This window comes from Cyrtonyx montezumae, unplaced genomic scaffold, assembly GCF_038088225.1.
Source record: "Cyrtonyx montezumae isolate F1298 unplaced genomic scaffold, pur_monq_1.0 scaffold_3, whole genome shotgun sequence".
Lineage (NCBI taxonomy): Eukaryota > Metazoa > Chordata > Aves > Galliformes > Odontophoridae > Cyrtonyx > Cyrtonyx montezumae.
Genome location: NW_027072034.1, coordinates 85,038,819 through 85,064,388, shown reverse-complemented (window position 1 = coordinate 85,064,388; position 25,570 = coordinate 85,038,819). Strand labels below are relative to the sequence as shown.

At 38.1% G+C, this 25,570-nt stretch overlaps 1 protein-coding gene across 1 annotated transcript in view; it reads left to right on the top strand.

Annotated features, from left to right (window-relative positions):
* Positions 1 to 25,570, top strand: part of TBX15 (T-box transcription factor 15) — an 88,363-nt gene that overhangs the window by 38,351 nt on the left and 24,442 nt on the right. Inside the window, exons 2-5 of the mRNA XM_065742201.1 lie at positions 15,283 to 15,496; positions 21,607 to 21,708; positions 23,905 to 24,076; positions 24,445 to 24,612. Of these exons, the coding sequence (XP_065598273.1) occupies positions 15,283 to 15,496; positions 21,607 to 21,708; positions 23,905 to 24,076; positions 24,445 to 24,612 (656 nt within the window). The remainder of the gene's footprint in view (positions 1 to 15,282; positions 15,497 to 21,606; positions 21,709 to 23,904; positions 24,077 to 24,444; positions 24,613 to 25,570) is intronic.

Sequence of the window (25,570 nt, the reverse complement as noted above, 5' to 3'; positions counted from 1 at the left end):
TACTGATTGTCAGTATAACGTATCTTTTACTCCAGAAAAAAAAAAAAGCTTCAAAAACTTCATCATGTTTGCTACCTTAGCAATCCCAAAGTCTTCTCAGCCATTTCCATGTGGAGATGCCTCTCGATTTAGAAACACCAGAGTTATTACATAAAGTATGCCTCATGGATGTGACCTTTTCCGATCCTCCCACTCTGTAAGTGGTGGAGTTGATTACTCTCCAGCTCTGCCTTCCCTGCAAGAAAAGCACGTTGTTGCTGTAAGACACACGAAAAGAGGTTAAGCTGTCTTTCTGTAAAATACTTGATGTAATAGGATTGTGTGGATTTTGCCTGAGTTGTAGAGAAAATCACAGAGAAAGGGGACATAACATTGGATTTGCTTTGCTGCGCTCTGGGGAAACTCTTTGCTTCTATTTACCAATGAGGTGGCCAAAGGGAATTGGCTTACATTACTCTAAATATCCTGGCTTGTTTTTAGATTCTGAGATGGGTTGAGAGGTACCCACTCAACCAGCACACACAGTGGGAGATGATTTGATCTACTTGAACAGACCTGCAGCCAGTAACAGAAAGCAGGGCTGCCTGACAAACACTGCAAAAAAGGAAAGAAGTATAGTATGGCATCAAAGACATTAACGTGGTTGTGAAAATTTGTATGGTGCAAGCTTGTGATGGTTCCTGAACTGTTCTCCCTTTACTGTGTTTGACACCAAGAAGCCAATTGCAATGATCTTTCCTAATCACTAGTGTCTGCTTTTTCCTTTCTTATTCTGTCCATTTTATCTCCTGTTTTACCCTTGTTCTCCTCCCTACCCTCTCTCTCCCTGCTTTCCATTGCATATTTCCTTGCAGAGCATCCCAGCTGTTTCTCAGCCCCCACTGGGCTTCAGGATGGAAGAGAGAGGTCACAGATCTGCTTTGAAGCTTCACTATGGGGCTTCGCAACTGCATCAGGGGAGGAAATTGCTGCCTCCTCCTGTAGTCACATTGCCCAGCTCAGCAGTATTGGAAGCAAGCTTGGGCTTTGTTCCACATCGGGTTTTACCACACAAGGAGATGATCAAGTAAGACAGAAGGGAAGGTGTTGAGATGGGGAGGAAAGTACGTTGTTTTCGGGCTGTCCTTTCCTTCAGTCTTCCCCATGAAAGCTGGTGGATCTCTTATTAGAACTTAGTGCTTATCTCTGACTGCCATGTGGTATAGGATATTAAGAGCTAAAAGGACTTCTTGAGATGGAGTGTTTTGGTGATAAGTAGGACATAGGAGGATGCACAGGAACACTAGAAATAATAATAAATTGAGTGATGAAATAAAATGTTTAGTGTCTTAATCAGAGATGAACTAATTGTCTTCCTGTGCATTTATAATCCACCCATACTGGAATCCCAATGGTAGTTAAGACTCCTCTTGGATTCTTTGCTCTTGTGAGAGATTTTGGAGCTGACAGGTAACACAATGTCTGAGAAGGATGTGAGGAACTATCTGCGTATAAGAAAACAATGCCTTTTTTTCATTAAGAACTCTCATGTGGAATGTGCTGAATAGTTAAAAGCATCAGTAGGATTGCCAGATATCAGTGTATCAGTGTCCATGGGTATCTCTGGGTTCTAGCACGAACTATTTCAAATATCCATCCTGTGTTTTTTATGCAGTTGCACACCCTCAGTTTATTCTGTGCCACAGTTATTTGATGGAAACCTCTAAGTACAACAGGAGTTTCTCAGTGTTCAAGTTCTAATACTGGACAGCAAAGTAAGGCATTTGGGAATGCACAAAGAGACTGTGAAATCAGTGCATTCCCTGGAGTCTCTGTTTATCAATAAAGTGGTTAAATGATCCTATCACTAGATTTAACTTCAGTTTTCATAGTTAACAGCGCATAGAAATATGTGGAACAAATGAGATAATTCAGAGCTGATGTGACAAGTTGCATAAAATACAGTAAGAAGGTGCTGTTATTCTCAGAGATTTTTACAAATTTGAGAAACTTCATTGTTTTACACTCAAGCCCTAATGACAAACACAGCATTTAATTGTAAAAGAAATTATTGTTGTTTTCCTCTTAAAAACAATTTATGGAACATTTACATTCTTACCTGTAGCTAAGATAAAAATTGTTTGAGGATTTTGCAGATTTTCTTCCTGGATGATAATATTCATCCTCATTTTCTTACCAGATGTTTTAAAGTAATAAAGTAAAATGCGTTGTATTTCATCTTCTCATCTGCAGTAAGATACTCCTATTCTTCTCACTGTAACATTAATTACATTTTAAAAGACAAGACAGTTAAAAATAAACTCAATCATTTCAAAATAAGCATATAATTTTTGAGGTGTAGTACATCCTTATAAAGGTTTAAAAGAGTGGGTTATGAAACAGTGCGGTTCTGCATGGTTGAAAATGTGCGGGTATTTGTACACACAAAAAATTACATCTCCAGTTTTTGAGAGAAACCAATAGGTTATTATGAATTAACATTGGTGCAAGGGGAAACTGGGGAAACCTGACAGAATTTGCAGCTTCCAAGCTGTGTGTTTTCCAGCCTCTTTTGCTGTAATTTAGCTTGTTGAGAGCAGCACAGAGGGGCATCTCATTATTTCCAGCACACAGAATTGAGATCTAGACAGGCACAAGTATTCTGGATTATAGTGTCTTGCATAAAATGCCAAACATGAATTATTGCATTTGCCCACGTATTCTCTGAGCACAACTTTTAGGTTAGATTTGGATGAGAGATTCAAATTTTCTAATATTCAGAAATTGTGAATTATGAAACTGAGTTCATATTAAGAGGTAGGATGTTTCTAATTTAACTTGTGTCTATATGTTTGCAAGTGATTCTTCATTTCCTTTTATCACTTTTATTCCCGGCATGATTTCTAGCCAGGAAGAGGGAATGTGAGCCTCATATCAGGAAAGGTCATGTAGGCAAAATTACAGGTACGGCTGAAAAGTAAGGAGGTGTACATCTATATGTACATTATGCACAACATCTGTGAAGTGTTTATGTCAAGAACCATTCATGCCCTGTTATTCAGAAGGATTAAATGAGTGCTTCAAGACTAAGTGCAAGTGTTTGGTTGTATTTCTGCATGTGACTGTGAATGCCAGGTTAAGAGCACATACTTATTTCAGTGAAGTGAAAGAGGTTATGCACCTCTTTAGTGCACATATAGATGAAGTGTTACTGAGCTTTGTAAAGAAGAATGAAGTTCATGGAGTTATTACAGTTAGCTTGTGAATGCCAGATGTTGGGATATGTGTGTGCATGCATGCCTGTGCATCTGTTGTGTGGGTAATAGTATACACACATGTGGGACAACTGCGGTGTAGGTGTTATTACTCTCAAGTCCATAACTTCAGCAGGTGTAAATCAGGGAGGCTCAGTGGAAGTCAACAAAGTACACCAGTGTGCATTTACTGGAATGATTATGTGTGACTGCAAGAAGAGATTTGGATTTGTGGCATTGCAGCTGGCAGACTTTGTCAGGATGTGACTGGGCTGAGGACAGTCAAAGAGAAGAGGAAAATCTAGTCCACAAATGCACATCCAAGAAGCACGGGTGTTAAAGGAAAAGAAAATACTATATAAACTTAGACTCATTCCCCAGCCTAAAACAGCAGTTTTATACTACTGTTTTCCCCATGGAAGTATGTGGAAGCTGTGGGATTTTAGAACATTGGTCTTAAACATAATTCAGTTGCCTGTAATGTCTGCAATTGCAGAGCATGCAGTTCAACAGGAGCATATCTGCAGAGTGAAATGGTTGGTGTTCAAGACCTGATGTCCATGCTGTATGACTTTATGGGGGAGATAATTTATACTGTATTTTGTGGGTTGGATGCAAATAAGCATTTGGTGCTTTGGGTACTTTTGGAGGGTACTTTTGGTTTAGACTCACCCAGAGTCTAAAATGCACAGAGTCACTAAATGCACATGCTACCAGACTTCTCCATAATGTGAACTGAAGAGTAGTGACTGGGGCTGATAAGGTAATTGATTCAAAAGCAATCTTCTGAGATTAATTTTAGAACATCAGTATAGGCAAACGGTCCCAATATGGCAATAGATTGTTGAAAAAGCCTTGGTCTTATTTTTTGACCCTATAGTGTTCGTGTACCTTTAGTCTTTGTGCATAGCAACCATACATAAATGAGAATCATAGACATTTATGTTCTTAAATTGATTCCTCTGAAAAGAAGTTCACTTCACCCCAAAAACTTGTTCTGCCTGTTTTTAGCTCTTGCAGTTTTTCAACAACTTTTATGAACAAAATACTCAAAAGTCGTGCAGTGCATAGTTCCAGTTATCTTTATGTTTTGAGGAGTTTGGTTGCCCTCAGAAGGCTTGACTAGGAGACAATAATGCCCGCTGAACACAGGTAATGTTCTATAGTACTGCACCCCAAGTTTTTTTTAGGGTGTGAGAGCACAGTCCAATAGACTGTACTTTCTGCTCTTGTTTTCCACTTTTCAGCAGTGCAAGAAACTTTATTTCCTATCTATTCTTTGTTGCCAAGCCCTTGATGCAGTGGAACTGGGGTAAGTTTGAAGAATTTCTCAGCCATGACCATGTGTTCTGGCTCTATAGAAGAAAAGCTCACACTCATTGTTGGGCCACCTCATGCCAGTCATGCTGGTCATGGGCATGAGGCTTGGGTTTATCTGTTTCTCCTCCTTCCTCTTCTTCATTCTCTGTTGGGCTGACAAAGAAAATAGTTCAGCACTTCCCTCTTCCACTGTACAAGAAAGGGAAATCTATAACCACAGACTTTCCTTACATCTGGCTCTCTTGGAAGTATCTTCTCTGAACACAGTATCAGGAATTGCATGGAATTATTTCGACTGGTCAAATTGCACAATATGAAAGTCAAGCCATCTGCCCTCCCTTACCCTAGGGTCTCTTTCAGCATCCCCTTTACTGACTTCTGCCAGCTGCATCAGTATCTGGTACCACTCCCTGGATGTGAAATGAAGCACTGACTTTTGCAGATTTTAAAGCTTTTACAACTTTAACACTACTTTTGAATAACCTCATCCTCTCAAGCACTGTTCACTTTTGCAGAATATCTCATTATTTTTAGGACATCAAGACAGTTGTTTCAAATTAATATGAGATGCCCTCTTAAATGTAGCTGAAGGTGATATTCTGCTTAAGGGTCAGCATATGTATGTCAGATTTCAAATTTGAATGATTTTATATGACATAGTTGCTGGATTGAAGTCCCTAATACATTATTTCAAATTCTGTGCACTCTAGTCTCATAATGCAGTGCTGCAACCTGTTCAGCCCCTGTCATTGTTCTCCTATCCCTGTTTTATCACTTACTCTTAGAAATATTTGTAATGTTCATTGCTGGCTATTTAAATAGTAGAACTCAGCACTGTGCTTTGTTTTTTCTGGAGAAACTTCTCTCACCACCCTTCCCAAATGACTGTGTAGTCAGAAGGAGGAGAATTGTCTGGTTTGAATGCAAGTCTGTTGTATGTGAAGCAAATGAAAGGAGGAACATGTTTATCACTTTTGAAAAATACCCCAGGCTCATTGTGAATGGTTTAGTGGAAACATATGGTCACCCTGTAGAAGTGATCAAAACAGCAAACAGAACGCTAGGTTGCAAGAAATATCCTAGTGGAAAGTGGAATTGAAAATGCTATAATTTCTGCTGTGTAAGTCAGAGGCAGATCACTGACTTAAAAGACAAATACATTTTTAAGAACTAATCTCATATGTATATATACCTGTCTCAGTGTGTATACAATAATGAGAGAACAGATTAAGAGAGTGGGTAATTAAAGTGTTTAGAAGGGCTTTCTTATGAATTAAATATTATAAGATTTGTATTATAGTTGTTTATATACAGGGTAATAATTGCACTGGGCCGGATAGTCTCCAAAACCGGATTCAGAAAGGGATGTGTGGGTAGGTCAGTGGTCTGAAAGAAAGCTTGGATAACAAAGCATGTGGATGAAAATGTTTAGTTTAATGATTTGTTGAATGATTACAAACTCAAACATCAATCAGCACAGAACTATTCTGATAAGTGCTGTTTTCCCAAAATAAAATTGTACATTATGAATAAAAGAAAGAATTTGATCTCAAAACTTCAACACAGTTGGGGTGAGCTATTTATTTATCTTGCAAAACCATTTCCAAGGATGTTTCCTAATGATTATCTTCTGAAAGGAAATAAAAGAAACACACAGAGTGGTATTTATCTCATTACAACAGCAAATGGACACTCAAATGTAAACAGACAGGTGTTGTTATTAAAAAGGAAGCTTTCTCTTCTATTATACTGTGGAACTTACTGCCATGTGACAACAGTGCCAATCACTCAGTGGGAGTTGGGAAAGGTTTGGACATTTCTCTTTATGAAGATGCCAGCTGGCTCCCTGATATTGCTGTCATGATAATCATCATGGTATGGGGAAACATATGTAGTGTCCCTTTCCTTGTGTTCTGCAGGCCACCAAATATTTTCAGCTTGCAAATATTTTAAATCTTAGTATTCATTTGTTTGAGCCGTGTTGCTACCTACAAAAAGAGGAAAACACTTCATGCACTTTATAGTCTGGTCTCTAAAAGAATAGGTATCTCTACAGCATTAATCCTGCATGCTGATAGCCATCTGAGTTGATTATGTTTTCTTCATATATATATATATATATATATATATATATATATATATATAAAAATAAATATATAGATATTTATATGGTCATCAGAGGAAGTCCAAGCCACAGAATCCAGACACAGACTGCCTCAGAGCTTGTGCCCGTTCCTATCAGGGAAGAGTCTGCCACAAGGCTAGGATCTGGTTTTGAACTCCTGCATAATTTGAGGTTACTTTGAGCCAAAATTTTGGTTTAGTTTGGTTTTCAAATATTTGTTGTATGGTTTTATTTGTAAGAATAATGGCTCCATGTTTACAGGCTACAGCATACATCTAATATTTGGTATCTTATTTTTTTTAAATTTCCCTAGCTTTCAAGCCTGATTCCACTCTTTAATTTGGCAAGACAAATACTCAGTAGTCGTTATAGTTCAGAATCTTGGCCAGATTAAAGTTGTCATCAATTTTACCTCCCTCTCCTTTTAATAACATCCCACTTTCTTCCTAGTACTTCTCATGTTTATGGAAGTGAGTTTTCTCTGTTCTCTCCTGAATTTTACTGGATTTTATGCTCTTTCATTTTATCTGCTGATTTAACTGAATTTTATTTTCTATATACTCTTCCTAAACCATTTCTATTCTGAGTATGGCCTTTCTGAATATTTGCTACTGAGCTATCTCTTTTCCAGTCTAAGGCAGTGCTGAGTGACAGCTGCAAAGAGTTTCCTTGGAGACTTTTAAGAATCTCTTGGATCCTTTCAAATTACATTTCCCTCAAGATACTGAAGAGCTAAATTACTTTTTGTTTTCTGAAATACAACAACAACATGACATCAAATGAAAAGTCCAGGTTTTATTACTTACTGATATTTTTTCTTCTGAAAGATGATTATCAGAAACCTTTTGCTTGGGAAAGGTTATGCTTAACAAAATCCTTTTAAGTGAACAAGTTATCTCAATCCAGAGATGAGAGGGCTTATAAAACAGTCTTTTGATTGGCAGCTGTTCAGTGAGATATTTTTGGTTATGATGGTTTGGTTGGGCTAAAGCACAGACTGATGAGTTGTGGACAATTTTCTTAAGATTGTTTGGATTGCATACGAAGCCCACATAGAAATTCTGTGTTGTGGAATTACTCAGAACACTCTTGGCCACCTAGCTTATGCTTCTGTAATGAGAATTTGTATTTGCCAAGGATAACTTCAGAGCCCAGCAGTCAGCATCTCCATCCTTAGATAATGCAGCTTGAAACTGGAGTTGAACTTGGATATCAGGTCGTAAACAGTATGTGGCCAAAATGTTCAAGTTCTCTTTATCTAGGTAGTCTTAAAAAAGACGATAGACTGTGAGATTAAAAATCACTTCGAAGATTGACTATGGCTGATGTTCTTTTTTCCTGAACGAAGCAAGAGTTAACTTCTGAGATTGAACTCTTGAGGCTAAGAATTCTAGCAAACTCCAGCTGCTTTGTACATCTTTGCCAAGACTGAGAAGCCACAAACCCAATCTAACTTGCTGGTTAAACCAGGTTTACAACTGTTTTCCTTTGCTGGAGTGGAACAGAGTTGTTGCAGCATACCAGCAAATCAGGGTGATTTTTTTCTTTGCTGAGGTTTGTATCTCTTTGTTAATGTTATAATGTTATATGTTTGTCCATATAAATATATATGGAATAAGCCAAAGCAGAGGCAGTCAGTTCTTGGCCTTGGAGAGTCAAACTGATGCAAGTCTTGCATTTAGAGCCAAAGCCACTGTGTTTTTGCTGTTCTGTTTGCTTTCATGTTCTTCTACTAGTTGCGTTTGCCACATATATATGTGTGTTAATAATTTCCTGTCATACTGGCCTTATAGTTAGTCTTTATTTTTGTACAAAGAGCCGTTGGTTTGTGTGTATTTCACAGACTTTACTGGCTCAAGGAGTATTACAATAATTTCTGAAAATTATAATTTAGATGAATGAAGATAATTTTGTGAGTGAAGTGCCAGAGGAATTCTTTACTTCAGAATCAGCTTGTCTCTCATGAATTTCATTTGTACCATGTTAGGTTTCTTCATTTACCTGTGAGGGCTCCTCCTATTTTATAATGTTGGTCCTTTATGTCAGAGGTGGATGTTGGTGATACAACATTAGAGAACGAACTTTTCCACCAATATTCTGTTGCATGTTGTCGTCATGGGACAGATGGCAGCAGGGAGGCAGTCTGACAAAATGGCATCTGACATGGGAGTGAGGATGAAACAGAGGTGTGTCATTGAATTCCTCCACGTAAAAAAAATTGTAACCATTGACATTCATCAGTGATTACTGAATGTTTATGGAGACCAAACAGTGGACATGAGCGCAGTGAGGCGGTGAGTTGTGCATTTCAGAAGTGGCCACAGTAGCAGTGTTACCTCTGCTGGTGCAGATTTTGATGAATGTGGCATGCAGTCTCTGGTTAATCACTGGCATAGCTAATATTGGTGACTATGCTGAAAAATAGTGTTTTGTAGTTGAGAATGTGCTCCATCAAACAATGTTGTTTTGCTCTTTGTATCTGTCATATTTTTCGTGACAATAAATAGAAGGCATTTATTTTGGAGCAACCAGTTACACAGTAGTTTCCCATCCATAAAGTGAGATAGTAGTTCTATCTTCTAGTTCTTCCTTTTTGAGTTTTGCTGATGTTAATGTCATTTTGTTTTTCTCTGGTTTCATAAAAAGTTCTGGAAATTAGTCATTTTAAAATACTTTATACTGCCTGAGACTGTAATATAGCACTGGTGTTGATGAAGTTCCAGGTTTGGACATACTTATACTGCCCTAAGACTAGAAAATCTTGAAATTGGTTTCAACTTGTGGTCACTAGCGTAAAAAAAAAAATAGATGTTATCAGTAATAACTGTTACAAATTCTAGCATGCAAATTTTTAAGGGGGCTAATGCTCAAAGAAAGCACAATTAATATGGTAGATGAATGCAAAAGAGTTCAGGGGAATAATACAATACATAAGGATATCTGCAGAATTATCTCTGTGTTATTTGTTCAGTGCATATGTTTAAAATCACCTGGGAACTGCTCAGAAGCCTTTGCTTGCAGCAAAGGCAAATGCTGGATCAGCTGAATAAAATGCAGCCATACTAATCTCAGTGGCTTTGCTGAACCTCAGCTTGATTCAGCCCTGCTTTCTTGCTGCCTTTGCTATTGCAGAACATCTTGTGTAATTTTGAAGTTCCTGGTGGCTTTGTTCAGCTTCTGCCCATGTACTTGTTATCAGGGAGAAACCAGGTCTATATCTGAAATAGTTGGATCAGCAGCCACCAAACCATGGCTAGGCAAGTACTACCCTTCCAGACTGTTCAGTCTTAGTATGTTTCTGTGTTTTCACTTCCACAGGGTTTGGCAGTTTGTATCTGGATTCCTGTAATGTCATACTTTTACATGTATGGTTCCAATTCTGCTGATTTTGTGGGGTGGCAGCAGCACATGGAAAAGCAAGGCCTTATGCTTATTTCAGCTGAGTTCACAGAAAAGCGTGGTGACCCGTTTTCTCTGAATATGCATGTCCAGGATTTTGTACTATCTTTGTTACCTGTTGACCTTGACCAACAGTGAATACACTGCAGAAGCGAAGGAAGAATCACCTGTTGCATTAAATATTCATAAACTTTACAAACAAAAATAAACAGTTGGGGAAAAAAAAAAAAAAAGAAACAACCAAGCCAAAAGCCCCAGCAGCTTGTAACAGCTGCTGCATTCCACCCAAGAGAAATCTTTATGCCAATGGAATCTGACAGGATCTACATCAGATACCTACACATAAATTTGAAAAATAAAAAAGAGAGAGAGAGAAAAAAGAAAGAAAGAGACTGAGACTTCTGGGTTCTTTGGGAAGGTGGTGTTTTATGTATATAAGGTTTTTGTACTTGTTCTCACTCCTGTAGTTTACATTCTTTGATACCTTGGAGTAAAACATTTGTTGAATGCACAAGCTTCTTGATATGGTCAAGGGCTAAAAGAAACTCTATTGGAGTGGTTATATATGGTGCACAGTGTCCCTGCTGTGTTCCAGCTGCAGAGAAAATTTTGCTGAAGATCCATGCATGAATTTGCTTAGAAAATTCATGTCTTTCAATGTCTCACATACCAGTCTCTCGTACCAGACTGATGAAAATGTAGGAAATATAGAGAGCTTAGCTATAGAAATGAGGAAGTCACTCACATCTTGTTTTTATGTATAAGAGCATTCTGATCCCAAGACACATTGTGTTGATGCAGGAAGCTGTCTGTAGTTACTGACCATCATCCTGGGGCATGCAGTGGGGATGCTGACCTCAGAGTCACTATGCTTGTGACTCTATGCATTTTTTTAATTCCTATCTGCCCACAAGAAGCCTGGGAATTTGTGGAACAAAAGAAATCATATGTGGAAGTTTCCCAGGATGAACTGGTGATAGAAGGAATGGGAAAAGGATTAAGAGGGAAAAATCTGAACTTGCTCAATGTTCCTTATAATCTCAGCAATGGCCACTGTATCCCTAGGAATTCCAGCATCACTTCTCCAAGTAACACTGTGGTTTACTTGATAGGCTCAAGGTTTCTGGAAGGGATAAGAAATTTCCTTTTCTCTAGAACTGTGAAAGTGTAGCAGCTGGATATGTGGTTAGTGTGGGAACAAAAGATAATAGGAAGCCACGCAACAGGAGAATAGAAAGGGAACATCCTTTCACACAGTGGTGGTAAGACAGGTATGTTTCAGGCCATAGAGAGTTATTTTGAATGTTTCATAAAATCAATGGATCTTCCCTCTGAACTTATTAATAGTGTTGCACTAGAAAGTTTCAAGATCCTTGAAATACAGTGCTTGCAAGAACCTGCCTCTTTTTGATAGATTAGGCCAAGTCTCACTATCAAAACTATATTGTAGCAAGAGAAAAATGCAGAACTCTTTCAATTGCCATTAGCCTAACAAGACAAAAGTGTCAGATTGCAACCTAACATGACATTAGAGACAGTAGTCAGAGAAGAACTAAATCTGAAAGAAATACAGTACATGAAGTTTCTGCATGTCCTTGTAGCTGGACCTCTGTTTCAAAATGTGGGCTTTTTCACAAGGCACCTTGTTAAGGAAAAGTTAGGAATCTTGTCTTGGCTCTTTGGAGCTAGAAGAAGCCACTAGAAACTTCCTTAGAAATCTTTCTGTTTGCCCTTTAGTTGGACACAATATGTAGTATCAGACACGATCCCTTCTTCAAGGCATTCACAGGCATGTTCTGGTTTTTTTTTTTTGTTTTGTTTTGTTTTTTTGAGCTTCAGGAGCTATTCCCTAATTCCCTTCTGCTTACACCAATGTAATATAGAAATAATGCCTTTAAGCTCAGTAAAGTTGCATCACGCTAAAGCTGATGCTTGAATTAAACAAAACTGTCAGTGTGAATGTTGGAAGAAAACTCAATTTTTCTTTCTGTCCTGTTTTATTATAAGAGCAACAGAGAGGCTTGAGCTGTGCTAGCTGCCAGCAACCATGAAGTTTCAAGACTGTTTGCTCTGCATCCCTCTTAGGTTGCTCATGTGCAGATGTTGATATTTTTCTCTTCATTAATCCAGAATCCTATCATATGTAGAAAACTCCTATTAAAATACACATGATCTTATAGAGCTGGATGTCACTAAAGATTACTTTTATTTATTATACACACTTAACTTTCCCCGAATTCCCTGGGTCTGGAATGAATTCAGTGTCTGTATCTGAATGACATCATTTAGAAGAACTTGTCTTGGAAAAGGTTGAAGGGGAAAAAAACAGAAATTAATCTCAGTACCTACTGAATCTGAACTAAGAAGAACCACACTCTAGATTCCCTCTCTCACATTTTCAGAGTTGGAGGATAGAGAAACACTGTTCTGAGCATTTATCTTGCAGTACTATAGATCATGTTTCAGGGCACTAAATAATATAATTTGAACAAAGATACTTTATTTTCTCCACTATATGGTACTGCATGATTGGGTACAAGTTGGCACAACAGTGAATTAGTGAATTCCTTTTGCAGTTATTGATTTGTGCCAGTATGACAATTTATGTTCAAGGATGTGTCTCTCCTTCCAATTCTACCATTTTCAAAATATCCCCCCAAACTCTGCTGAAGTCAGTTTAGTAATATCAGCATAAAATCTGGGAGAGGGGGCTTAAGCCTGTGATGTTTAATTATTCATAGCATGCAATTCCAGTCAATTCCCAGGCTTCTCCAAGACTCCATGCCCATTTTGAAAGGCTGTCCAGAAAATGCTGAAATTATGCTGGAACTATAGCCAGCCATGTGCCATCTGTTGGCCATTTTACTATACAGCTTCTGGGGACAAACAGTTTCTAAGGGCCTGAACCAGACAGGTAATGTGTCCTAAAATACTCCACCTGTATGCAAACCCGCAGATTAATACCACATTCAAGGAGAAGGACTCTATAATGGAAACTTTTCCCTCCATGCCGTCCTCTCAGATGGTTACTTCTCCCACAGTACTTTACCTTCACTTTCTTCGGAACTCCAAGAAGGTGTAAGACGTATTGGTTCTCATGAGTAGGTATACACACTGGTCTTAAAGTGATGTAAGAACAGTAATCTTCCTTCCCCTTAAAGGATTAAGTAATTAAACATCACTACAAAAGCAAATGATGGATAATCAGGCTTATCCCCTCCAGCCCTTTGAAGAGGAATCATTTGAACTAAAGGAAGTAACTTTATTCCTGCATCACTGGGCCTCTTATGCAGGCAACAAATGTCTGTAAATTCACATTGATTCTCTAGCTTACTGTCACACAATCCCAGCAGGATATCTCATATTATCTTCAATTAGATTGTGTCTATGATATCAGTGTTAGGTGGAATACTGATCTCCATGCAGTAGATCTCTCTTGGTTGATTTGTGATATTCCTTTGGAGAGTTAGATCTGCTGTAGCTTCAGCCCAACTTGGACGTCAGTGGGAGACATAAAGGACCACATACTCAAAATAATTTGGAAACAGTACATACATAAAATTTTCAGTGTCCCACAGAATTTCTGTATCATACATGCATATTGCCTAAATGCTGTCAAAGTTTACTGTGTTCTTCAAATCCACCTAGGGTTCTAGAAGATAAAGTCTTCCTGATGGTACTTGGTCTTTGAGTTCCACAAAAATACTATCAGACAAACTGTTTGTGTCCATTCCATTGCAGCAGTAAACATTTTCCATTATGTTTCTGTGAGGGTGATGGTACTGCAGCTGACATCTGCACTCTCAGACTCTTCTTCACTATGGCACTCTGAGCTGGTATGCAAGTTGTGCTGGGAGATACTATCTCAGAGACCATTTAAAACTGAACCTAGCCTGCATGACCTCAGAGTTAATAAAAGGTATTTAGAGCTTGTTGATATGGAAGGAAATATAGCTGTGGTGATTTCACCACATTTTTAACACAGATTGTTACTTTTTGTCTCCCTAAGTTTCTATATAATAGCTGTTCTATTCCCTTACTGGCATGTGTGCACTTAGGTCAACAGAGAGGACAGTCTATGGCACTGATTTTGTATTGTCTTTGAAATCTACAGAACTTTTCTTGATTCATTTGACTGAGCACTTCACATTAATTTATTGCTCACTCAATCGTCACTTGGATCAGTTAAGACTCAGATTCTAAATGTAAACCCTTTGCTTTAGAGAATGAACTGTGAATTATTTTGACTGAGTACAGGTGTACACCCTCTTGCAATGGAACAGTACTATTTGCAAAATTCCACCTTAATCCTATTGTATGAAAGCTAGGACAGTGTACATATAAAATATCTGTCTTATACATATATGGGATGTTTGGGCAAAGATATGGCTACCTGGCTTAACATGCCAGTCTGCAATTTTAAGTAACCTCAATTTTTTTTTCACTTTTTTTTTTTTTAAGCAAGTCTTACTTCTCTCCCTTAAAGAGAGATGGTTGTCTAATGTAGTGTTTTATGCAGTTCTCTTCATCTGCTTTCCTTTGTAACATATTCCATATGTCTACTATCTTCTTTTTTTTTTTTTTTTTTTTTTTGTACAGTAGCCTAGAGCATTTTCATCACCAAAAGCTGCATGGTTATTTTCCCAGGAAACATTATTGTTCCAAATAATGTTATAGAAACAGATAAAACACATTTCCAAAATGGTACAGCCAAATGACCAAAACAAAATGCTCATTATTTTTGATGACAAGGATACTGAAAGGAAAAAATGTTGTTTAAAAATAACCAGTTCTTGAATAGCTGTGCAAGAGGATGTTCAATTAGATGGAATGTAGTTTTCCAGTAAGCCCATTTAATCTTGGATTGAAACTATAGGTTCAATTTTTTTCTTTCTTTTTTTTTTTTTTCATTTCACTCTTTTCATCTATATTTTGTATTCCATTTCTGGCATTGCAGTTCTGTTTGTTACTATTTATATTTTATGTTGAGGGTCTTTTAAAATGTTTGTAAAGCTTTAAAAGAATGCCAGATGTTATGTTGTAAGCTCGAAGACCAAAATCAGATCATAAATCACGACAAACCATACATAAAAAAGCCAATTGTACCACTCTTTAACAATTCCTTTATTGGCTTTCCTCTTCTCTCCTTTTTTTGCTCACAGCAGGTAGAACAGCAGTGTCTTATCTGATGTATTTACTTTGCAGACTCAGAGCAGAGCACTGGGTCAGACACAGAGGTGTTGGCAGAAAGAACATCTTGCTCATTTGGCTCCCATTCTGACCTTACATCTGGTGGACCGGGTCCTCAGCCTCCTCCACCTTCATCTATGGAAGAGATCCAGGTAGAACTGCAGTGTGCTGACCTCTGGAAAAGATTTCATGACATTGGGACAGAGATGATCATCACAAAAGCAGGCAGGTAAGATAACTCTGGCTTTCTGTGTAGTAAAAAAATAATCAGAACAAAACAAAGGAACAACCATACCTATTTATTTATTTATTTATTTTTCCATGAAAAGCCCAAGGGAATAAATATCTGAGGGAAGAAATGTTAGTTTTTCATGCTGCATATCCTACCACCTTTATGATTCCATATTTCTGCAGGAAGGAGCTGAGGGTAGTCCTTTCTTACAGCAAATAAATAAGAAAATGATCCTTATGTCACTGGCTGCACTGAATTTGAGATGTTATGAGTTTGTGTATGAGACATTAGAGTTTCCTTCCAAGTTCCATTAGCACTTAATGAACCAGTTGATATAATCTTATATGTAACCTAGTTCAAATTCACCTTTGCTATGAAATAATATATTCCTGCAATTCTGAATAAATTCTAATGATTTTCTGTATTAAAGAAGGCTAGGTTTAGTGTTTACCTCTTCTATTGCAAATTATCTCATGTCAGCTATGGCTAGGAAGAGTCACTAATAGCTAGATTTAATAAAAAAGACCTGAAACTCACTTCTGTCTTGTTATTTGTGTGTCTCATCGCTGTCTACTCTAAAAAAAAAAAAAAGGCTAGAAATATGTTTACCAAAGCACAACTTGAAATTAGCTGCAAATCTCTAGATACCACAAGGTATTAAATATTTTAATTTTTTTAGACATGTTTGTGATAACATAACTTTTCTTTCCTCCACCTAACAAAATTTCAATCGCTATTATTCTCGCTGTTAAAAAATCAGCACCATGGACAGGGCTGTTCAACGGGAACGAACCTTGCGGCTCTCAAGGGCTGTTCTGCCCCTACCGCAGAAACTTTTCATAATTATTATTCTTTTTCCTTTTTTTTTTTTTCGCTTTTGGGGTTGGGGGAGGAGTTCATTCTTTTATAATAAATGGAGTGGATAGGTTTAACAGCAGCTTTAATATTTTGAAGTGTATGAATGCAAAACGACCAGAGCTTGTTGATATGAAGAGCACACTTCTGAATGAAGAAGTTGACCACTCCGAGATTTCAAAAAATGACATGGTAATTTCATTGTCTTTAAAAAAATTCACTCAAAATTTGCAACATCAAAGCCTCTATAATTTTAATAATTGTTTAACGCTTCTTCTCACAGAAACTTTGGGAGTTTTGGCAGATGTTCTGGAGAAGAACGAAAATGGAATGAAACAAACTGAAATGTTTGAGTCAGTTGTAAAAAAAGAGGAGGCAGAACTATCAGAGGTGTTTTACAGAACATGTAAAGAAAACCAGAAACACTAACTTCTCTTAAGTACCCCAAAATAATATGTATTTTGATTTTTTTTTTTTTTTTTTTTTTAGAGAGTAGATGTAGGAAAGCCTGTAAGAGTTGTAAGATTTGTGGTTTTCTGTAAAAACATTAATGGCATTCTCAAGTGACAAGTTAGAGAACATTTGCAAGCTCTGGTGTTGACAATTTTTCCACTAACAAAAACCTATGCGTCACAAAGCTTGACATACTGAGCAAATCATGCATTCTTTACAATTTTAAATCATATCCGTTATCCTTGAAAGAAGGTGTTAGCTATTTCTTTAGCCTTCATGGTCATCAAGTTCATCACTGACTGTACCCATAAAATCTATGTAGGTCACTCTAAAAGTAATAACTCCTATTTATTTCCCTGGAAACTACAACAGATACAAAGAGCACAAGAACATAGTTTGAAAGCTACAAAACTATGTTTTCCAATATAGCCCACCATTATCTGTGCATTTTCACAAGCAATGAACAATACACTGCATGACATGGGGATCGTACATCTATCATACATGCTAATCAGCAACAGTGAAGGGGATATACTGTTTCACAGCTGTTACAATGATGCCATTGCTAAGAAAATGTTGCCCATACAGCCTACCTTTCATTGTCCCGAACAGATGGAAGTCAGAAGGCTTCAAATGTGAACTGTACAGTGGGTGTGGTAGGACAGTCCAGCCAAGACTGACAATGTGCTCCATGAACTTCAGGCTGTTATGTGGCCTGGTATTATAATGTTACAAAAGGAAGTTTGTCTTCTTTTCTGGCCTGACTCTGGAAGTTTGAGCTTTCAGTTTTGTCAGTGGCACATTGTATCAGTCAGAGTTGACGGGTTCCAGGAAATCCAGAATGTTCACTCCTTTCCTACATCAAAAGACAGTGCACATCACTGTACCCACTGAAGGCTGCATCTTCAACATTTTCTTCCATGGGGAACTCATGTTGCCACTCCATGGACTGTCATTTTGACTCTAGCTCATAGTGGTGATGCCACATCTTGTCACTGGTAATGATGTGATCCAGAAAACTGCCACCTTCAGACTCACAGTGGTTCAATAAAGCATAACATATTTGCATATGATGTTCTTTCTGTTCCTGTGGATACAGTTTTTTTTTCCTCATGGAGGAATTCAGTGACCTTCGCTTCATCCTCATGTTGGACACCATTTTGTCAGACCGTCTCTCTGCCACCCTCTGTCATGCAGGAATAAAATGTAATGAGATACTGGCACCAAAGTCCAACCTATACTGCCATATCAACAACCTTCTCTTCTGACATCAAGGACCAACATTATAAGAAAGGAGGCATTACTTTCAGAGTAGTCCTCATATATAACTATTAAATGTACACACCTTTACCATTTAGTGTTATCTCCAGTGGTAATATTAACAGTGTTGGAGAGGATTTTTTCTGCTGACTACATTTTAAAGTTAACCATTTCAAAGCATAAAGAAGATCTGGTCAACTTATTTAGCTAGGACGTCTGTTTATTGAACAGTTCTTACAGATTTGAAAAAATACACTAGTTAAATGTTTAACATTTTTGGTTAAGAATTCCTTTTTTCCGGGAGGATGTGTTTGTGATGGATGAGAACTGAATTCTATTTCTTCACATGTAGTCCATGATACATTGTACATCCCATAGATTAGACAGCATGATTTCTGACAAAGAGAGACATGAATTGCTATTATCTGCTGAGGATTTCCTATTATTTACTGAAAAATTGAGGGATGTATAGCTTCATTTGCTATTTCGCTGTCCTCCTTTTGTCACTTTCCCTCTAGAAATACTATTTGAATCCTGCAAGTCCTTCTTGTTTTGAAAGCCCTTATAATTGCAGACTTACTTGCCTATAGGAACAGCAGCTGCTTAATTTTCTATGACTGCTAAGACACTGCTTGTCTCCTGCCTGTTTTCATAAAATCTTTTGCTCTTACTGATTAATGCAATTTTCTAGCCTCTGTTCTCATTTCAAACATGTTTCTGAAGCTATATCCTGCTTACATCAGGCCTACTACATTTTCTAACTTTCAAACTCCACTTCCACTCACATTTAAATCTGCTTTTTTCTTCTTCTTGAAGTTGTAGTTATAGAGGGCTATTTTTTTAATCTGTTTCCATAAACTGACTACAATCCCCTTAGAACTTTTCCCTTCTTTCTTTCTACCAGAATGTTGTTTTTCAGACTTAATAGGATTCTTATAACAGGAGTCCTTTATTCTCTTTGCAAAAGATGCAAATGGCTTTCTGTCAGCTGCAGTGCATTCAAATCTACAATCTCTTTTATCTCCTTTTGGTTTGAAAGAGAGCTTTAAATTCTACAAAACAAAATAAACTCATCTTAAGCCCCAGTTCATCTTGATTTTAAGCAACTATTCATAAAAATGTATTTTCTCCTTTTTCTCCACTTTCCTCCACTATTCATGCATGTATACTAGCAACATTGGCACAGGAATCTGAATTCTTCTCCACATTCCCTGGCTAATGACCATGGTAATCTGAGCTGCAGGGTTACAGGTTGAACAGTTCATAGAAGTGCTGCTCAAATGGGAAAGCAATGAGCAATTTTTACTGGGGAGATGCAGTTCTACTACAGTGAAAGTTTTGAGCTCTGCCTTAGGAGGGAAACATTACATACAGTTCATGGGGGTGATTACACAAGGGTGACCAAGCACACAGGCACAACCAGAAGGTGTGCCAAATACACTTTAACCTTAGAGAAAGTGGTGGGTTCAGTTGAGCTTGCTCTGGTCATTCTAGAGATTAGATTCTAAGCCTGTTGAATGGTTTGTGGTAATCTTTTACAAGGTATTTCAGAAGCAAACAACCCACAAGTTGTTTTGCAAACTTACACTGGATTGTAGTGTTTGAGAGAACTGCTGGGAACACACAGCACTCAGTTTTCCCAATGTAGTGTGCAGACTTAGACCCAAAGAGACTCAGATTTAATCCTGGATTTCTCATCAACCTTCTGAAACATGATCCACCTCTTAAGCTACTCCCAAGCCACTTCTATCCAGTTAGGGAGATCAGATTTGTAAAATGCCACATTTTGTACCCATTTGGTGTGGCAGATTTAATGAGCCATTGTGGTAGAAACATGGTAATGCCCTCAAGCCACTGAAGACTATCCATTATTTCTTTTTCTTCCCTCTAAACTCTTCAGCCAGAAAACTCACACCATTAGCTACACAAATCTACTCTCTCTCCCTGAAGGGTTTCTGCAGGCAATATTTCTGACACTTTTACATCTCTCATAACTCTAGCTGTGTGCTGGCAACTGTAAGGGTGATGCTCTCCCTGCCTCTGCATATAATGCCCTTTTCCAAGGCAGCTTCAGTTATTAATATATCAGAACTTTGCCTCTCAGTGGCCTGAAATGGAAAAGCTGGGGAAAGGATGAATGCTGAGCACTGACCTCTTCTTTCCCATCCTCTTCTTAAACTGTATATATGTAGTGGAGATGGGAAAGAATTAAATAAATTCTCATAGTTGCAGTTCAGTTTTTGGAAGTCATGTTTGGAGATGTTCACAGACATTCCCATTTTTCCCTCCTCCAGGCTGAATCTAAATTAATAAGAAATAAAAATGATGGGTAGAGATGTAAATATTCTGAGAAATTTCACTACTCTTAACTAAACAAAAGGCAAAATGTCACAGTGGTTTCTGAGGAGGCCTCAGGAAAAAATAGGCAAAGATTTCTTTTATATATTTTTTTGTAATTCTGTCATCATCATTTTAATACTATTTATCTCCCATTTAATATCCATCTTCCATCCAGCATACTATTATTTCATATAGAGACATCTACCTGTCAGAGGATCAGCATGTAATTACATAACAGTATTCAGTATTTTCAGTTTCTTTCAACAAAGCTCCATATCTTCTGGGCAGAAATAGTACAATTGAATAATACCCCCTTGTGGGACCTCAGCTCAAGGTGTGTTTTACACACCACCAGAACAATGATCATTGTAAAGCACAGCTCTTCTGTTCTCAGACAAGAAAAGAAAGGCTGGAAAATAATTTTTGTTGTTGAAGCTTCATAACTTACTTATCAGAAGAAAAAACTTAAGACATAATGGGATCAAACAACATAAAAGACTATATTTACAAAAAGGTTTTCAAAAAATACTGCTCAGATTTCAAGAAAGCCGTGGTGATACTGATGGTGTTTCTGTTAAATGTGAAATATAGGCCTAACAAGCACATTCATTTAAGGTACATTTTTCTTAAGGGTCTATAAGCTTAAAAGCGAAAGACTCTTCCATGATGATGGTTTTGCTTTAGATATTATTCCAGTACAGTTAAAATCCATATCAAAATGTAATTTTATCAAAAGTATGCATTTGGTGTGAAATGAGACCATAATGCTAGTTGGAAACAAACAAACAAATAAACATTATATATATACTGGCCACATCTATACTGAAACACTGAGAGAGGGAGGAGCCTGGATGTGAGGGACAATTTGTGTGGAGGGCTGTCGGCTAGGAGTCAGGAACAGAGAGTGCTTGACTAGGAGTGCCTTACTATCACCCACAGGTTGTTATCCTGCTATTCCTTTTCTTAAATGGAAACTAATAAACAAAGAAACCATCACCACCAACAAAAAAACAAACAACAACATAAAATTTTCAAACCACTGCCAGAGCAATCTTTGCTATCCATATCAAGTCCAGAGATGTCATGCCAGGAAGTGATCTTTCTAAAGTAGCATGATCCTGGTGTCAGAGACAGGTCAAGAGCCCATTCAGCTTCCTTGCTCACCACTGCCTCCTTTGTTTCTACCCTTCTTTTCCTAGGAGAATGTTTCCAGCCATGAGGGTGAAAATCACAGGTCTGGATCCCCATCAGCAGTATTATATTGCTATGGACATTGTACCTGTGGATAACAAGAGATACAGGTAAGCACAGAGATAGAATCACAGTGATAGATCAGTGTTAGTAAAAGTAGTTAATAATATGCCATTATATACTATTGCAAAACTATGCTGGAGGAGACTAGCTTTATTAGAATTGTAGTCAGTGACATGGACAGTGGGACTGAGTGAACCCTAAGCAAGTTTGCCAACAGCACCTAACATTTTGGTACAGTCAGCATGCTAGAGGGAAGGGATGCCATCCAGAAGGAATTTGGCACGCTTCAGAGATGGGTCTGTGCAAACCTCCTGAAGTTCAACAAGGCCAGGTGCAGTATCCTGAGCCTGGACTGGGACAGTCTGAAGCACAGATACATGCTGGACAGAGACTGAATTGAGAGCAGCTCCGAGGAGAATGACTTGGGGGTATTGGTTGAAGAAAACTCAACCTCAGATGTCAGTGTGCACTTGTGGCCCAAAAAGACAATCATCCTGGAAGGCATTAAAAGAATCATGGTGAACAGGGTGAGGGAGGTGATTCTACCCCTCTCTATTCTACTCTTCTGAGACTCCACCTTTGGTACTGCGTTCAACTGTGGGCCCTGCAACATAAGAAGGATATGAATATTTTGAAGCAACATCAGAGGGTTCAGAGGTTGATCAGAGGGATGGAGCACCTCTGATGAGAGTCTGAGGGAGCTGGGTTGTTCAGTCTAGAGAAGGCTCTAAGGAGATCTTTATTGTGGCATTCCAGTTTGTGGCATGTTATCTGCAACCACACTCTGAGGGACATAGTAATTGGAGTCTGAAGCTTCTAAAACTACCTCAGCGAAGAAGAAATGGGCAACTAGACAATGAACAGAGAAGGGCATCTTCAGTCTAGCCGGAGCTGAATGGTGTCACATTCAGTATTTATTGTCCATCACAACACAAAACAGATCCAAAGTAAGGAACTGCTGAGAAACACTGTTGAATCTCCACCACTAATGACTAGATTACTCTAGTATTAATTGCCGTTGCATCCTAGAAAAGTACTTTGGAAAACTCATGGTGCTCTGCATCACAGAATACCATCCAGACTGAAATGATTTATCTATACTAATTAAAAGACCCTTGAGAGCAACTCTTTTCCCAAAATTATCTTGACAATAGCACATTTCAAGGATTCAAGAACTGTTCCTTATATGCGAAATATTGCATTTTACTCTCAGATCACACAAAATGTTTCTCAGATAAATAATTTTTTGGAAGCATCAGGATAGTTCCCAACACACAGTTAGTTATTTTGCTTCTTTCCTTCAATATAGTTCTGAGAGTATTTAACTCAAATATTAATAGATTGTCTTATATTCTGTTTCTGCCCTTGTCAGCTTATGCAGCCACATAGAATAAACTAGCACCTTTTTTATATTGCTTTTGAAAATACAGGAAATTAATCATGGTAAGTTGATAAGTACTGAAATAGCTCCACAAAGCTGAGTAGAGAACCAAGGAAGGGCAGTGCAGTGCAGAATTCAGAGGTGTTATCAGTACTGTTTATGCAATACTTAAGACACAGAACATAAAGAAAAAATGTATCTCTAGGAAGAGCTGTAGGAGAGTAATTTTTGGCATACACAGGATGGTTAGGTCAGGAACATCATTTAATTTTTTTCCTCTAATCCTGACATCGGTTATACTAAATGGAATATCTGATGTCATCATATTTTAAATGAGAAATTATTTTTTATCATCTATTCTGGTCATGTCAATCAATGCAGATTTCTGGAGATTACAGATATTTTATTAATATTCAAAACCCTCCTGGAAGCATTCCTGTGTGACCTAATCTAGGTGTTCCTGCTCCAGCAGGGTTTTGAACTAGATGATCTTTTGAGGTCCCTTCCAATCCCTGACATGATTCTGTGATTCTGTGAATTTCAGAGAGGGCTTTATTTACTATGTTCTGTAGTCTTTGGCTCAGAGAGGGTTAAGGAGTTAAGGAGGCACATGTGGCAGAGTTTTAAAGGAAAAATAACTGTGAAGGTGGTTTTAATAAGGAATCAAGACTGAACAAGTGGCTCAGAGGTAATCTGGCTTTCATTTAGAAGGTAGGAGGTTGCAATAAAGCACATTCCCTCCTGACTGCAAATGAGTGCTTGGGGTGTGTGTGGTAGGGTGGCAGGAGAGGGAGAGCTCTGGAAATGTTTCTCCAATTACTGAGTGACAATTTTTCTTAACCATCACCTCTTCCACTTTCAGGTATGTGTACCACAGCTCCAAATGGATGGTGGCTGGCAATGCTGACTCTCCCGTGCCCCCAAGGGTTTACATCCACCCAGACTCACTGGCTTCTGGAGACACCTGGATGAGGCAGGTGGTCAGTTTTGACAAGCTCAAGCTGACCAACAATGAACTTGATGATCAAGGACATGTAAGTTAAGAGCTAATCTTAGTTCATACTTTCCTAGCATTGCTCATCCCAGAACCAGAAGAGTGCTGCTCTTGATCTAACTCTCCCCTGTCCTGAAGGCCACACATCTGTCGACAGTCTCCATGGTTGGAGATATTTTCTTTGCCACTTCAGTTGTTGTCCCTCTAAAACAACAGTTCCTCTTCTAATCAGTCCAATTTGACTAGTCAACCAATGTTTGTATCATACGCACTTGTAAGACAAGAGTAACTTTATTTGTATTAGTCCTCACTCCATCCCTGCATTCTTGTACCTGTGGATGTAGTGCAGAATTCTTGAAAAAAAAAAAGAAAGAAGTTTTAATTCCTCCTCTTTTTTTCCCTCTTCAGATAATTTTACATTCAATGCATAAGTACCAGCCTCGAGTTCATGTCATCCGCAAGGATTTCAGCACTGATCTTTCTCCAACAAAGCCAGTTCCCTCAGGAGATGGGGTGAAAACCTTCAACTTCCCTGAGACTGTCTTCACCACAGTAACAGCCTACCAGAATCAACAGGTAAATCTATGTGCCTTCAAGCTTCTTTTATGCTGGATATCCATAAAAACATCAGTATGTTTTTGTCTTTGTGAGTCAGTAACTTCTCCAAGAAATATGGCTAAATAAGTGTGTCCAGTTCACAAGTGCACTGTGCTTTTCTGAGCAAAAATAAAATGCTTGCTGTGAAGTAGGCAATAGACATGAGACATCTACTCAGAAAAGCACTTCTGAGATAAGCTACCTGTAATTTTGACTGTAAAATAACTCGATGAGAACTGCCATGGAGGAGTGTTTTGTGTTCACTTTCCCTTGCCACCTTGTGGTACAAACTCCAGTGTCTTGTCCACACTGCAATTTTGAAACAGCGTAACCACTTCAGATCCATTATCACACAGAGAAAACTTTCTCATATCAGTGAAAGTAGAAGCATTAAAGAAGAGGAATATCAGCAGTTTGCTGACAAAAGAAGCCTTTGAATATGAGCAATAGCAGTCTATTTGTTGCACTAAAATTCTCATGCATAATTCACGCTTGATTCTGATCCTGTAGTGTCCTCTGTAGAGAGTTACTGTTGACTCCAGATATAAGGAAAATGTATTGTTGCAGTGGGATTCTTTCTGCAGAAGCATTGACTAAGAAGCTTTGTGATGATTCTGCCCTTTTACTTGAACTAGACTTCTTGGCACCCAAAAATGTAAATTTAGTCCACACTAGTATTTGACTACAGAATTCCCTATCTTCTCAAAGGATAAGACATCTTTAAGAGGAAAACCTTTATTAGAAAGATGTGAGCATTTGAAAAAACATGCATTTGAGGCTCTAGAAAATAATGAAATTTTGGAAAGGGCTGACTTTTGGATTCCACAATTTTGTTGTCTTTTCTCCTTCATTGACCTCTTTAAATGCAATGTGTTAGCCTTTGTAGGAGAAGGATGTCTGCTTCATTGCTTCTGGTCACTGTACATGCTGAGAGCTC